The sequence below is a fragment of the Agelaius tricolor genome, unplaced genomic scaffold (assembly GCF_023055355.1).
Source record: "Agelaius tricolor isolate 1412-34295 unplaced genomic scaffold, bAgeTri1.0.p SCAF_19, whole genome shotgun sequence".
Lineage (NCBI taxonomy): Eukaryota > Metazoa > Chordata > Aves > Passeriformes > Icteridae > Agelaius > Agelaius tricolor.
The window spans coordinates 13,635,721-13,649,915 of record NW_027269279.1 but is presented as its reverse complement, the minus strand read 5'-3'; the positions used below and the strand labels follow the sequence as shown (position 1 = coordinate 13,649,915).

The following is a 14,195-nucleotide window of genomic DNA, read 5'->3' as shown; positions in this document are numbered from 1 at the left end:
GGAACAGCTCTCACCCCTCACATACACACTGTCCCCACATTGCTCTCACACCTTCTCTCCTGTACCCACCATGCTGGGGACCATGAGGGCCCTCAGTGGCTGGGTCTGGAGGAGTCCAAGTCCGTGCTGGATTTGATGTTGGCCCTTCCCAACGCTTTCCACACCAGTTCACACCTCCTTGCACACCTGTGTGCCCTGAGTCCCCACCGTATGCTGTTTCTCCATGACATCCCCAGGAAGTTGTGCTACAGCTGTGCCTGGGTGATGTTCCTGGCTGGAAGGGTGGAAGCTGCTCCAACACCTGCTCCATACAAAGGTAGAGATTGGCCAGTGATGCCCTGACTGGCTTTCTCCTCCCTTCCTCACTGTGCTCAGGTACAGAGGGTGTGTGGGCTCATAACACCTGTGGTGCTTTGCAGAAGAGACCCTGAAGAGCCTCCTCCTCTCTTTGGAGTTATTGGAGTTTCTCCTGTCTCTGTGCATTCACTGACAGCGCCTGGAGGCCATGGGATTATGGAAGAGGCCATCCTTGCCAGTGCCAAGGATCAGAGGAGCCTGTGGCAACCTTGGCTGGCTTTGTGAGCCACCCTGGGGCTTCCTTGATCCTTCCCCTCCTCACTAAGGACCTCCCAGCCCTTACTCAGCACCTGGCAGGTTGTAGCCTCCTGGGACTATCTGTTGCCCAGTCTCCCACCACACCCACAGCTGGAGGAGAGCCCACACGTTCCTTTATCAGCCCCCACCATGGCCACCCTGCTGTGGGCTGCGATAAGGCCTGGGGGGTGCAGACACCAGCACAACTCCTGGGCTCCTTTTTGTGGGGCCCTGACACCTCCCCACATTGCTGGATCTGGAGCTGAGCCCCATCTGCTCCCCTTGGAGCTCCCCAGGACCCCTCCACAGTGACACCCAGCTATGGGCCATTTGGTGGAGGCAGAAGAAGTCTTGCACCTCTGCACAGCCCTGCGTGCTGGGCGTGCAAGGAAAGATGTCCTGGCACAGGGAGGTCCTCAGGCCATTCCCACTCTGCTGCCAGGCAGAGGGTCACAGGTGCCAGGAGCCCCTGTACTCCTGTGTAGATTTTCAGGAGAAGGTGTCCTCCAGCTCTGTCCTGAACAAAGGTGCCCAGGGCTGGTGGTGCACGAGGGGATCCCAGTGTGGAATTCTGGTGGGACAGCCTGGAGCTGCAGGGAGCCCCAGATCTTCCATGAGTCTCTCCCCTGCACTGGTGCCTAGAAATGCTCTGTTTCCTCCCAGAGCCCCACGGCAGCAAGGCAGTGTCTGCCTGCTGGACACCACCCCCAGATTCTGCCTCCTCTCAGGGACAGCAAAACCAGAGCCCATTTCCTGCATGTACCCACCTGATGGGGAAACCTCCAGTTCAGACCCCCAGAGCACATCCCTCCCGCTCCCTTCCCGCGGGCAGCACACAGAGCAGGACACCGGGGCTGCAGCACAAATGCAAGAGATTTTATTTCAGAACATTTGACTGCTGGCTGTCGGAGGGCTGGTGGGGTGTTGGCTCCAGCTCTGGCCACAGCACACGCCTTAACGGTACTTGGCAGTCAGCACGGTGCCCACGGCACACAGGAACTTGTCCAGGGAAGCGTGGACCTCAGGGGTCAGGAGACCGGGGTTGCGGGTGGCCACCGCCACCAGGAAGCACTGGCCCAGCAGCTGGAAGGCAAAACGATGTGGTGAGCAAGGGCATGAGGCAAGGGAGTAGCCAGGAGGTGCAGGAGGGAAGCTGGGCTGGTCACCCCTCCCCAGACACTCACTTTGAAGTTGACAGGGTCCACACGGAGTTTTTGGGCGTGGAGGTCGCTGAGCTTGGAGAGGGCACCAGCAAGGTCATCGATGTGGTTGACAGCTTCCACCAGGGCGCCCGCCACCTTCTTGCCGTGCCCCTTGACCTGGGCAGAGCCCTTTCCTAGGTCGAAGTGGGGGAAGTAGGTCTTGGTCGCGGGGTAGGTGGCGAACATCCTGCAGAACAAAGGGGTTCAGAGACAGGTGAGACAGGACAAGGTGGCAAAGCACAGCGACAGCTGCGGATGGCGACAAGAGGGGGCAGATGCGAGGGAGTCGGGGCTGGAGAGAAGAGAGAGGGTCACACAGGGAAGAACCACGATACCTCTCCAGGGCATCGGCGCCATATTCTTCGGCCTGGCCGCCGATTTTGGCGAAAACGCCCTTGACGTTGGTCTTGTCTGCGGCGGACAGCACCATGGTGTCACCTCCGAGTCGGCAGCGCCAGCACGGGTGTCCCCGCTGCCCGCCGCCGCCCTTATATGCGGTGCTGGGGCTCCGCCCGGCCCGGGGGTGCTGGACCCCGGCCAGGCGGGGCCGCCGCCCGCCCTGCCCTCCCCGCCCCGCTCCGCTCCGCCCGGGCACCGGCACCGGCACCGGCACCGGTGCCCGGGCTGGCATGGGTTGTGGTTAGGGTCTGCACTGGCACTGGCGGAGGAGCCCGTGTGTGTCCCCTGGCATGGGACTGGCACAGCCTGGATGTGTTCTGGCCGGGTGTTGGCACAGCAGCGTGGGGGAGTCTGTGCCCCACATCCCCACACAGCCCCGTGTGCACTTGCATGCACAGCCTGACCATCCAGCAGCCTGCACACACCCCCCGAGCTGCCCCAGGACACACACTGCCCCTCCAGGCACTGCCAGCTGCCACCTGCGCGTCCTTGCACACCCTGTGCTGTCCCTGCTCAGCCCTCTGCCGTCCAACACCTCCCTGTGCACGGCTGCCCCTCTGCACTCCCTGCTCTGGTTCCTCTGCACACCCCACACCCGTGTGCCCCAACCACCCCACAGTGTGTGCTCTCTGCAGCCCCTGCTCCTCGAGGCACTGCCAGGCCAGCAGAGCCCGGAGCTGCCCTGCCCCAGCCCCTGTCCTGCACTGCCCTGCTGCTCTGGGGCACTGGGGACCCTGACATCTGGCAGGGGGGACACTGGGCAGAGCCACGGGGTCAGCACTGGGCACTGCAATAGCTTTGGGAAGATACCAGGGAGCTCTGTGGTCTGTGGTGAGCCCCGTGTGCTCCGCATGATGAGGAATGTAACAAGGGCAAGGAAGATGAGGGTGGTGAGGAAGGCAGGGAGGGTGAGGGGGCTTGCAGAGCTCACGGTGGGCTCGGCAGGTGGCGCAGACCAGCAGTGACAGCTCACGCCCGTGTTTCCTCCATGGCTGAGGTTCTTATCATTTGTGTTTGGGGGAGATTAGCTTGGTCTGGCACCGCTTCAGAGTGGGGAGGGAGGGCTGGGGGGCTGATTTTCTGGGAAGCAGCAGCAGCAGCAGCAGGGCAGTGTCTGCTGCATGTGTGTGCATGGGGAGAGCTGCCAAGGCAGCAGAGCCCTTCAGACTGGTGTCACAAAAACAAACGGGTGTAAATGCACATGAGCCCACTGGGATGTGGACTGGGGTGTGTTTGAGGATGGAGCACAAGTGCTGTGGGTTCACCTGCAGGTGCTGCCACGCTCAGGGACTGCCAGGCCTGTTTGTGAGCAGGCAGGGTCCCTGCATGCCCCCACCTGCCTCCTGCCTACACCTGGACACTCAGGCATCTCTCTCTTGCAGGATCTCATCTCCTCCCTCTGGTGTCACAGCACAGAGCAAACCCAGGGCTAATTTAGTATCTCTAATTTAGCCCTTCACCTGTGATCATTGATTCTTTTAAAATTCAGGCTCCAAAGTCCTGAAACCAGTGTCCCTATATTGGACTGCAGCTTTGCCCATCCCATTCCTACCCTGCCCAGGTCCCAGGGGAAGAGCAGACACCTGGGGCAGGTGTGGAGGTTCTTCCCTGGCAGTTGACTGGGATTTGTGGTTCAGGAGCTTGAGTCCCAGAACAGTCTTTGTGCTTAATGGTCTGCGGTGGACTTTTTTCACTTCATGAATTCTCAGATTGCTTCTGGAGCTCATGCAAGCACTTAGCTCCTGCAGCACTCCTAATAAAGCCTTAAAAAGCCATCTTGATAGATGGAGACAGGCAGGATTTATCCTACACCCCTATCACCTCCCAGGAATCCTTCAGGGGAATGCAAGGATCACATTTGGCACAGCCTTCGCCCTGCTCCCTGGAGGATTGTAGGCACAGCTTCACTCCCTGATGCTGCCATCAGCTGGATCCCGTGCTGGGGAGGGTTGGGAGCCAGCAGGGCCCTGGGGACACCCAGGGAGCCCAGGGCTGGTGCTGCCCTTCCCGTACCTCATCCACCCCACCCGCAGCCCCCTCCCTCCATCGGGAACACCGCCACACTCCAGCCCGGCCCAGCCCCCGGCCCCGGCACAAACGGACGCGTTGCTGCAGCAAAAGAATCTTTTTTTTATTGATGGTACACAGGCACGGCTGACAGCTCATCTGTACTTCTCAGCCAGCACGCTGGCCACGGCCGACATGAACTTGTCGACGGCAGAGTGCACCTCGGGGCTGTAGTCCTTACCCAGGCGGGTAGCCAGCGCCACCTGCAAGCACTGCGACAGGAACTGCAAGGAAAAACGGGGCTTAGCACCGCCACTCCAGCCCCCATGTCCCCATCCCGGTCCCACACCCCCTGTACCCCATCCCCTGCTGTCCACCCTCCCCCGTCTCCTGTCCTCCATCCCCCGGTTCCCATCCCGATCCCTGTGCCCCATTCCCTGCCCCTCAGTCTCCATTCCCCATCCCCTGCTCCCTGTCCCCCCATTCTGATCCCTGTCCCCATTCCCCATTCCCCATTCCCCCTGCCTGCCTTGAAGTTGACGGGGTCCACACGCAGGTTGTAGGCGTGCAGGTTGCTGAGCTCAGACAGAGCCTGGCTGAGGTTGTCCATGTTCTTGATGGCAGTGCTCAGGGCAGCCACCACTTTCTTGCCATGGCCACGGACCTGGTCAGAGCCCGGGGACAGGTCGAAGTGGGGGAAGTAGGTCTTGGTCGGGGGGTAGGAGCAGAACATCCTGGCAGAGTGGGACAGTCAGTGGGGCTGACCCCAGCTGGACCCACCACGCCGGCCCCTCCGTGGGGCTCCCACCCCCTTGTCCCCTCTCCCATGGGGTCCCCAGGTCTGTACCTTGTCAGGGCCTCGGCTCCGATTTCCTCCTCGGCGCCCCCCAGCTTTCCCCACATCTGCTGGATCAGCTTCTTGTCCTCGGCGGTCAGCATGGTGGCGGCTGCAAGAGTGGCCAGGGATCGGTGGCAGCAGCACTGCAGGGACGCCTTTTATAGCTGCTGGCACCTCCACCCAGCCTTATCTTATCACACGGAGGGGCGGGGGGATGGCCGGGCCCTGGGAGCGGCTGCAGCACTGCCTGGGGGGCCCCAGATGCCTCGGGGGGGGCCCTACCCTAAGGAGGCCCCTGGGGGCCCCGGCTGCCCGTCCTGCCCCACTGCACCAGCCCAACACCAAATGGGGCAGGGGGCAGCACCTTTCCAGGCTGCCTCTTGGACAGCAGCAGCCCCAGGCATGTCCCAGGGGTGCCACAGCCTTGTCCACCCTGGCTGGCACGTCCTCAAACCTGTTATTGTGATCCATTATTCTTCACAGATGGGCCAGGGTCCTCCTTGGCTCTGAGGGTGTTGAGGTAGGTCCCACAAGTGTCCCATGTCCCCTCCAGACGTTGGCACAGCCAGCCCCTCTCTGCCCCAAGTCCCATGGTCTCTGGGTAGGAGCCATGGACAGGCCTTCCCAGAGAATCCAGCCAGGGAACAGCCTCCTCTTTGGGTTCATGGTTTTCCCAAAGTCCATCCTGTGATGCTTGTCAGTCTTGGACTCCTTCCCTTCTTCCCACCCCAAGGTGTGCTCCTGCCTCTCCCCATAAATGCTGGGAACTCCTTCAGGCCGCATGGTGTCTGGTCATACAAGAGCAGTATGTTAGAATAATCGAATTATTAATGTTGATAAGGTGTCTAGGATCCTCGAGCTGGCCATTCCCCCAGCACTGCCAAGGCCAACACTAAACCAGGTCCCCAGGAGCCACATCTACACATCTGCTAAATCCCTCCAGGGACAGAGACTCCAGCACTGCCCTGGACAGCCTGTGCCAGTGCCTGACAAGGCTTTCAGTGGAGAAATTTTTCCTAATATCCAACCTAAGCCTCTCCTGGCACAGCTTGAGGCCATTTCCTCTGACTCTTACATCCTTCTCTCAGTCTCTGCAGGAAGGAGTTGGTGCAAACACGGGGTAAGGGACACGCCAGATGCTGACCTAGCACATAAGTCATGGATTTAAACCTCCAGGTTACCTGACACCAATGGATGCAGAAAGCTTTAAAAGCTGCTGTGGTGACATTTAGATGTTTGGAGCCATTTGATGGCCTGAGAGCTTTCACATCACCTTCCTCCCCCTTGTCCAAGCACAGTCCCTAAATTCCATGGATGAGACGAGGACTGCCACGTGCAGTGCTGGCTCAGGGTGGCCATCAGAGCAGGCTGAAGGCTTTCCACCCACTGTTTCATGCCACAAGTCTCTGAGACAGGAGCTAACATGGTGCTGTGCTTCAGGTTTTTGGCCAAACTGCCCCAGTAAAAGGCTGATGTTCCAGATTTTGTGTGAGCAGCATTTGCACAGCATCTAGACTGTCTCTGCTTCTCACTCTGCCCCCGCCCGGGGAATGCATTTTGAGGTGCTGGGAGAGGACACAGCCAGGCAGATAGGCCCAACTAATCAAAGGTATTTCATGCCATATAACACCGTGCTCAGCAATGAAAGGGAAAAGAAGAGGTCTGAAGGAATTTTAGGGGGGTTATTTATGGTTTTTGCTCATGAACTGGCTGAACATCAGCTGGCCTATGGGATGTGGTGAGGGATTGCCTTTGCATCCCCTGTTTGGTTTTCTTCCTTGTACTTCCACTTAGTCTTCAATTACTAAACAATTATTTCTGTGTGTTTGTTTGATCTTGACCCCCAATTTTTCTTGCTTTTATCTTCCTTTGCCCTTCACCTCATCCCATTGCAGGGGGGAGGTGAGTGGGCAGCTGGGGTGCAGTGGCTGCACAATGGGGTTATCCCACAGAAGAAACACATCAGATACCACATCCCTACCCCATGGAGAGAGGCACAATGAGAGGACAATGCACTGCATTGCAATGCAGGTTTGGTTCCCAACAGCCTGGGATGGGTTTTGGATGGGTCCTAGCAGGGTAAAAGATCTTTCCTGGTCAGCCTGGAGACAGACTATGGCAGATACACCTCGGTGAGCAGCTGCAGTCCCAGGGCTCCAGCCCACTCTGGGCTTCTGCTCCCACTGTTGCTCCCACTGAATGTTTATGTTGTTATGTTATGTTATGTTGTGTTATGTTATGTTATGTTATATTATGTTGTGTTATGTTATGTTATACCCACTGAACTGGCACATGAATTAGTAAGAGATCATTAGTGTATGAATTAGTACATGAGTTTCTAAAGTTTAATATTTCCCCCTCCATATTGTGTAGACGTTTCAGAACACCCCTGCCTGAACAGTCAGGTGTGGGCAGAACATACTGAGAAGAAAGCACAGAGACCATAGCTCACATTTGAATTATTTATTGGTTTTGCAGATGACTGAGCCCCTGCAGCAGGGATTTAAAGAGCTGCCCAGGATGGGGTGATATCCCAGAGCCTGGCAGCAGGGCTGGGCTGTGGATGGGCCTCCCTCTCCCTCTCTTGAGGTGATTTATCTGTACTTCTCCGTCAGAACAGAGGAAATACTGGCCAGGAACTTGTCCCACGCAGCATGAACTTCTGGGGTGAAGTCACTGGGATAGTGGGCAGCCACGGAGCACAGGATACAGTGGGAAAGCAGCTGTAAGGGAAAGCAGCATGAAATCCATCACAGTGAGTGCCAGGTATCAGTGTAGGGGTCTGCAATGGACCTTGGGCCCAGGGTGCTTGGGGATGACAGCTACATGTCCCAACCAGGCAGTGCTGCTGCCTGAGATGGGAGTGAAGAAGCACAGTTGTCTTTTTTATAGGGCAAAAGGCACTGCTTGATCCCCCTCCCTCTTCCATGTGCCCTTTCCTTCCTCAAGTGCAACAAAATGGGACTGTTTATAATTTGTTAAAACTTTGTTCAAGACAGGTGATGTAGCTTGATGTGTGAAGCAGATTCATGAATTACAGCAAAACCAGCAGAGATTTGAGTCTGTCTAACACAAACCACAGGAGCTCCCTGAGGAGCTCTTTGCCTGCACTGGGCCAGAACTTTCATTAAAACACCCAATCTCAGGTTAAAAATTGTATGAGAAGCCAGCACAGTCAGGGATGAAGCTGCCATTAGCCCACATGACCCGTGGTCTCTTAATTTCATGATGGCAGGACCATCTTTGTGATGGCAGGACCACCTTTCCACCCCTGAAAGTCTCTGTGCTCGCTCACCTTGAAGTTCACGGGGTCCACCCTGAGGATGTAAGCGTGCAGCTCGCTGAGCTTGGCCAAAGCCTTGCGGATGTCATCGATGTTCCTCACAGCCTCCCCGATGGCACTCATGACCTTGGAGCCGTGGCCACGGAGCTGAGCTGAGCCTTGGCTCAGATCAAAGTGAGGGAAGTAGGTTTTTGTCTGGGGGTAGCTGAAGAAAAGCCTGGAGGAGAACATGAGGAACAGGGTCAGCAGAAAAATGGTATGAGATAGTAAAACCTCAGAACAAGTGCAGAGTAAACCTTCTGCAGCACATGCAAATTAGACAGCAGGTTTATCTGTCTAGAGAAGAATTAAGTGTTAAAAATTACTAAAGAAGAATTAAGTGTTAAAAATTACTAAAAACTTAATGTAGTTATGGGTTTGGTTTTGTTTGGTTTTGTTTTAATAAATAAAAGCCCCAACTTGTCACCAAATTTCCTGTATTATGTTATAACGAAGTTTCCAGGACCTTCAAATGAAAATGAAGAAACAAGAATTTATATGAATGGTACTCAGAATCCTGAAAGGAGGATCACAGTACTTTATACTGAGCTGTAAATAGCATTTAAATCACTTTGAATAACATAAAAATGTCTGATAATCTCCAGACCCTTTTATGCCAGCTTGTTTAATTGGTATGGACTTTGAATTACTGTGCCATGCTTCATGCAGGGGGTCCAGCTGTCTTGTTTCCTAACAGTTTGTTACCTAACAACTGGAACAATGAAAACTGAGCATCCAGTGAATTTAGTGGACAGCTATTCTCTTAATGCATAAAAACTGTAAGAGAAAGTGCATCACTTGTACAATAAACCACTTCAAGTTTATCCCCTAACAGGGATAATGGTGTTTAGGACACTGAGTATGAATGGCTTTGAATTCCTCACCAGTGCTTCTGGCTATGAATTCTTCTGTAAGGCTATAAGGAGAAAAAAAAAAGCCCTATTAAATTGCTAAAAAAAATCATGGTTTACTGCTAGATTGTGAAGCATTTAATAGCACTGCTATAACTCCTGAAGATTACATATCAAACAGTACAACTCTTTGTCAAGTCTCCCTGGTCCCAGCCTGCTCTCACTCACCCAAGTTCTACATGAGATGCATCCCAACAGCAAAGCCCTCTTTGGAGGCCTGCTGGGGCCTTACCTCTCCAGTGATTCTGCCCCAATGGCATCAGCCTGGGTGGCCACCTTGGTCCAGACGGTGACCACGGCGGCTTTCTCGGCTTGGGTCAGCGTCATTGTGCAGGAGCTGCTGGCTCTGTCCCCTTGCAGTGACTGCTCAGAGCAGGTTTGGACTCACCCCCTGGCAGCCCTGGTTATAAAGGGGAAGGGGGGAGAGGACCTTGGTGCCTGTCCACACTCATTGGTCACTGCAGAGGCCCACTGTGGACTGGGGGACACTTATCTCCCAAGAAGCAATGGCTACCCTGGCAAGGGTCAGCGCACTGTCCTCCTTGCCTGCTGGCCTTATCAGCTTCTTGCTTCTTAACCTAGCAGCTGTGTGGCCCAAAGAAATTGTCTGGACACGTATTGATACATGAGCAGAGAGATAATGCTGCAAAATTCCATTGATGAAGCTTTAGGACACACCTCTAAGCTGAAGAGCGTGTGGGCTCCAGCACAGAGGAGCCTGGAGAGGAATCTGCATTTATTTCCTCCCTTGGTTCACAGATGTGAACACAGGACTCTGGGCCTTTCTGACCCAGCCACTTCCAGCATATGTGTAACATTTCACATAAAATGCTTTGTAGGTAGTGGTAGGGACAGGCTGGGAGATCTGTAGTGCAGCTCAGAGGAGAAATGAAATCTTGATTTTTTAAGAGTAAGTGGAGTAATGGCAGATTTTGCCATTTGCTTCAGGACTTCACTTTGCCAGCCTCTTGCAAAGAATTAGGGACTCACTTCACAATTGCTGCCTGTGATAACACTGGTAGTAAGAATTACTTTGGATACAGGAATAGAGAGTTTGTGAAATTGAGTATCGTGCTAGAAAAAAGTGTGTGTGTGAGAAAGCCCAGTCAGATTTCTTTTTTTATAATCTTCAAACTGCACATCTTTGATTTCTAATGATGTGATATTACTGTTAGTTGTTCCCTCACTATAGAACACGAAATAATATGATGCAGACATGCTGCTCTTTTCAAGGTAAAAGAGAGTTTTAAAATTTTTGACTTTAATATTTATAGATTTCTAAAAGTGACAGTGGATTGGAGGGTGACAGTGCCAGCTCTCCAATGACACTGGATAAACCAACAGTTTATCAAATTTCTTCTTTTCTATAAAAGAATGCAAAACAATAAGTTATTTACATAAAGTGTGTGAGAAAGTTTGTTACATACAAGAATGCAAACATCAGAAAGCTTAGAAAAATCGTTAAAAATCAGGGCAACAGTTCCCTGCACTGTAAAATAGCCCTCAGCACTCCAGTTAGTGCTGGCTGTGTTGTGCTGGACATGCACAAGAGCTCCTGGTCCCACAGCAGGTGGCTGGTACCATCAGGGCATGGGCCCTGCCTGGGTGCAGGACCAAACAAGCAAAACAAAGACCAGCACAGGTCTGTAATCACAGATAAGTGGGCAAAGTGTCAAAGAAATACCCTACTGGAGATGGTTGCTGCAGAAGCTCTGGGAGTAAATATCCTGCCAGCACATAAAGCAGAGGTAAATCTCTTTGCCATGCTGATAAACTACAGCAGCCTCAGACATCAGACACCACTGAGAGCTGGCAGCTGTGCAAAGAGCACTGGCTGGTGCAGTCAGAGGGGTCAGATAATGTTCTCTGCCCAAGCAGCCCTTGTGTGGAGAAGGTTGGTGTGTCTCAGGCAGAGATGTGTCTGCATTTGACAGCAGCACTACCCACGGCCACAGAGGGTGTTCCCCAGCCATGGCCATCCTGCTAAAGGGAAAACCCTCCTAGGGATACTGATCCCAGGGTGGTGCATGGACTGGGGGTGCCCAGCCTATGGATACCTGTACCAGAGCACAGGTGTCACACAGGAGTGTGCCCTGAGCCTCTCAGGAGCCACAGGGAGCTGTGCTGTGCTGTGGGAAAGGTGCTGGGTTTGAGGTGGCACCCCTGTGTGTGTGTGTGTGTATGGCAGGGATCTCTTCTGTGCTGTCACATGGGCAGAGGTCTCTCCTCTCTGGGCAGACTCCATAGCCTGGAGGAGTTGATCCATACTCTACAAAGAGACACCACTCTCCTGGGCTGTGCCTCTGGCACTGCATCCTGGGCTCAGGTGGGAATGAACCAGTGGCAGGGTCAGAACCAGGGATGGGGTCAGACAGCAACTTCTGTATCCTCTGGTGTCCCCACTTTGCTGGGGCAAGTGGCACTTGCAGAAGGACTCTGACCCATCCCTTTTACTCTGCACTGGGCTCTAATTTAAGCTTCTCTGCGTGCCATCTGTCACACAAATTAGAATAAACCTTGGGCTTTCCCAAAAGGGAGGCACAAAGCACTTAGGGCCCCAGAGTCTGCAAGCCTGGCTGGGTTTGGGAATCTTGAATTATCATCCCCTCCATGGAGGCCAACAACTCCTCTGGGATTTAATTTCAGATTGTGTTCAGTGCCACAGCTCCTCCTCAGTCCTCCTGACCATGGGCTGGGTAATTCACTCACTTCAAGAGGGGATATGAAAGCAGACACATCTGAGACACAAGGGGGACAATTGTTTTACCATAGGGAATATTATCAGAGGGCTCTTTGTATACCTTCCCTTTGATAGTGCCATACACATCCCCTGAAAACTCAGAGCTCACTCTGGCTACACAGGTGCAGAGCAGTGCAGTGTCCAGTTCAAAGTGCCACTGACAGCATGGGCAGAGCCAAAGCAAGGAAAACATGGCATTTAACTTTATACAACCTAAATGCATGGCAGTGCCAAGAGAGGCTGTGTTCATCATCCCTTGCTACACACATTCCCAAAACCTGCAGTTTTCCCATAGAAAATTTACTTTGAAAATAGAGATGCTGTTGTGAAATATCCATTTACATAATGTTTTTGTCTCCTCCCCAAAGTGCTGCCTCTTATGTGTTGTGTTCATGGCAGTGCTCCAAGCTCTCCTCAGTCAGAGTGCTTTTAATCAGGGGTTACTCAACCAAGCTGTGACCCAGATAAACACAGGGATAAGGCACAGACTATGAGGATTCCTTCCTATTCTGTGTAACCTGGGCATTGCTTCTCTGTGACTGCAGGATTAAGGTTTGTGTGCACACAGAGTGATGTCTGCACAGGAGGATTCATCATCACTGAAATCATTATGGAATTTGAATTATTTTTCTGAGAGTTACTTCTGCACTATCTCAAATGCCAGAGCAGCCAAAATGTGACAGTGGTTTGCCAGAAGGAGCTCATTGCTCACTCAGGATCAGGGCTGTGCTGGGGATTGTTGTGGGAACAAGCCTGGTGGGAGAAGTCTGCTCCTCAACACAACGTGACATGGAAAATAACCCAGCTCTGCATGAACCTCTCAGCCAAATTCCTCATTCCAGTGCTCCAGCTACCCATGGGGTAGTGAGACAAGGGGTCCTGGCCTCAGGAGTGCAAAGAGCTGGACAACATGATTGCTGCTGTTCCTCTGTCACAGGGCCAGTAGAGAAGACACATCCTCTGGGAAACGCCACCAAACCTGCCTTCCTCTCTTGCTGCTGCTTCTCATGATGATCCACAGCTCCACTGCAGAATGTCAACCCTTTGGGCTGGTCATGAATCTTTGTCAGAAAATCACCAAAGGGGATTTTTTTTTTAATTAATGTAGGTCTTTTTAAATCCAAAATCTGTTCCAAAAGCCGGCTACCAGAATTTCTCATTTTAAACAGCAGAAGCAAGCAACAGACCTATTAGCTAATTGTAAAAGGGGGATTCTAATTTCCAACATCCCTGATTATAAATCCAATTGAATGGAATCACTGTGAGATCAGGGATAACTTTCCCCACGGGCCTGTATTATCCACAGGAACTGCCTTCCCCTCAAGGAGAATTCTGTGGATAAGGGAGGGACATTTATCTGCTCTAACTCTGAAATATTTGAGGCATATTACATTTTGAAAGTCTGGAAAGTGGAGTCTAAATCCTGGCTTTACTCTTTGATTTCCTACCAGGGCTTGAAGAACTTGCAATCATTGCTTTAAATGGCAAGGCTAACTACAATTAAATGTCCAAGAGCTGGGAATGACAGATAGGCCTATAATTTATTATTTGAGAAAGTAAAATTATATTTTGAAGCAAGCACACTGAAATTTTAACATGACAGCCCAGTGCTGGTGTACAAGGAGTGCTCTGCTGTGATAACACGACTGGTCTTTAATCACCCCAGGACAAGTCTCTCCCCTCAGCATTGCCTTCTCTTGCTCAATTGTTATCACTGGCCTTGTGCAGAATGGCCCTGCAGATTATAACCTGCTGGGGCTGCTCATCTCCCTCTTCAGCCACCCACCTCTGCCCTGTGTCCCTGGGGGGACTGCAGAGCAAAACCCAGAGTGGGGATACCTCAGAGTGTCCAAGCATCTAAGTAATGCAATGAAATACAGAAGAATTTACATAAAACCCCAGGGCATCCTCAAATATAATTGCTGATAACTTCTGATCTTACTTAAACACAAAAAAATATGAAGGCACCAAGACTTCTGCCAGGGGAGTAATGTCACCTTCCTAATGCAGAGGCAGGAGTAAAAGCACAGGAACCATGAGGCAGGGTGTGTCAGAGCTGTGAAGTGAACATGAGCAACAAGCCCAAGCCAGCCTTTCCATGAGCATGGGGAGCCCACAGGTCTGACTTCCACAGCTGCCCCCCTGCAGGCACCCTGGTGTCACAGAATCAGTAAGGTTGGAA

At 52.8% G+C, this 14,195-nt stretch overlaps 3 protein-coding genes and 1 long non-coding RNA gene across 5 annotated transcripts; 1 reads left to right on the top strand and 3 right to left on the bottom strand.

Moving 5' to 3' along the window:
- Positions 1–1,449: 1,449 nt before the first annotated feature.
- On the bottom strand, positions 1,450–2,289 carry LOC139598229 (hemoglobin subunit alpha-A). Its single transcript, XM_071444371.1, has 3 exons — positions 2,132–2,289; positions 1,779–1,983; positions 1,450–1,677 (listed from the first exon to the last, which is right to left on the bottom strand). Exons 1-3 carry the CDS (start codon positions 2,224–2,226, stop codon positions 1,549–1,551), a joined length of 429 nt encoding a protein of 142 aa, XP_071300472.1. The 5' UTR covers positions 2,227–2,289; the 3' UTR covers positions 1,450–1,548.
- A 2,016-nt stretch (positions 2,290–4,305) lies between these two features.
- Positions 4,306–5,209, bottom strand: LOC139598232 (hemoglobin subunit alpha-D). Its single transcript, XM_071444373.1, has 3 exons — positions 5,050–5,209; positions 4,732–4,936; positions 4,306–4,486 (listed from the first exon to the last, which is right to left on the bottom strand). The coding sequence occupies exons 1-3, from the start codon at positions 5,139–5,141 to the stop codon at positions 4,358–4,360; spliced, it is 426 nt and encodes a 141-aa protein (XP_071300474.1). The 5' UTR covers positions 5,142–5,209; the 3' UTR covers positions 4,306–4,357.
- A 54-nt stretch (positions 5,210–5,263) lies between these two features.
- Positions 5,264–8,793, top strand: LOC139598233 (uncharacterized). 2 transcript variants are annotated; one of them, XR_011681838.1, is made up of 2 exons: positions 5,264–5,560; positions 8,276–8,793. It is a non-coding gene; the product is annotated as an uncharacterized lncRNA (long non-coding RNA). The 2 variants fall into 2 exon arrangements; XR_011681839.1 differs by having other exon boundaries at positions 5,264–7,071.
- On the bottom strand, positions 7,500–9,817 carry LOC139598231 (hemoglobin subunit pi). Its single transcript, XM_071444372.1, has 3 exons — positions 9,506–9,817; positions 8,336–8,540; positions 7,500–7,763 (listed from the first exon to the last, which is right to left on the bottom strand). The coding sequence occupies exons 1-3, from the start codon at positions 9,598–9,600 to the stop codon at positions 7,635–7,637; spliced, it is 429 nt and encodes a 142-aa protein (XP_071300473.1). The 5' UTR covers positions 9,601–9,817; the 3' UTR covers positions 7,500–7,634.
- Between the last annotated feature and the right edge of the window lie 4,378 nt (positions 9,818–14,195).

Bases quoted from the DNA above. Each gene is read 5' to 3' on its own strand.
- LOC139598229 (XM_071444371.1), bottom strand. From the start codon at position 2,226: ATGGTGCTGTCCGCCGCAGACAAGACCAACGTCAAGGGCGTTTTCGCC. The intron at 1,984-2,131 runs GTATCGTGGTTC...TTTGTTCTGCAG, and splicing joins GGCGCCGATGCCCTGGAGAG to GATGTTCGCCACCTACCCCG. The intron at 1,678-1,778 runs GTGAGTGTCTGG...TTTGCCTTCCAG, and splicing joins TGGACCCTGTCAACTTCAAA to CTGCTGGGCCAGTGCTTCCT.
- LOC139598232 (XM_071444373.1), bottom strand. From the start codon at position 5,141: ATGCTGACCGCCGAGGACAAGAAGCTGATCCAGCAGATGTGGGGAAAG. The intron at 4,937-5,049 runs GTACAGACCTGG...CCACTCTGCCAG, and splicing joins GGAGCCGAGGCCCTGACAAG to GATGTTCTGCTCCTACCCCC. The intron at 4,487-4,731 runs GCAGGCAGGGGG...TTTTCCTTGCAG, and splicing joins TGGACCCCGTCAACTTCAAG to TTCCTGTCGCAGTGCTTGCA.
- LOC139598231 (XM_071444372.1), bottom strand. From the start codon at position 9,600: ATGACGCTGACCCAAGCCGAGAAAGCCGCCGTGGTCACCGTCTGGACC. The intron at 8,541-9,505 runs GTAAGGCCCCAG...GTTCTCCTCCAG, and splicing joins GGGGCAGAATCACTGGAGAG to GCTTTTCTTCAGCTACCCCC. The intron at 7,764-8,335 runs GTGAGCGAGCAC...TTTCCCTTACAG, and splicing joins TGGACCCCGTGAACTTCAAG to CTGCTTTCCCACTGTATCCT.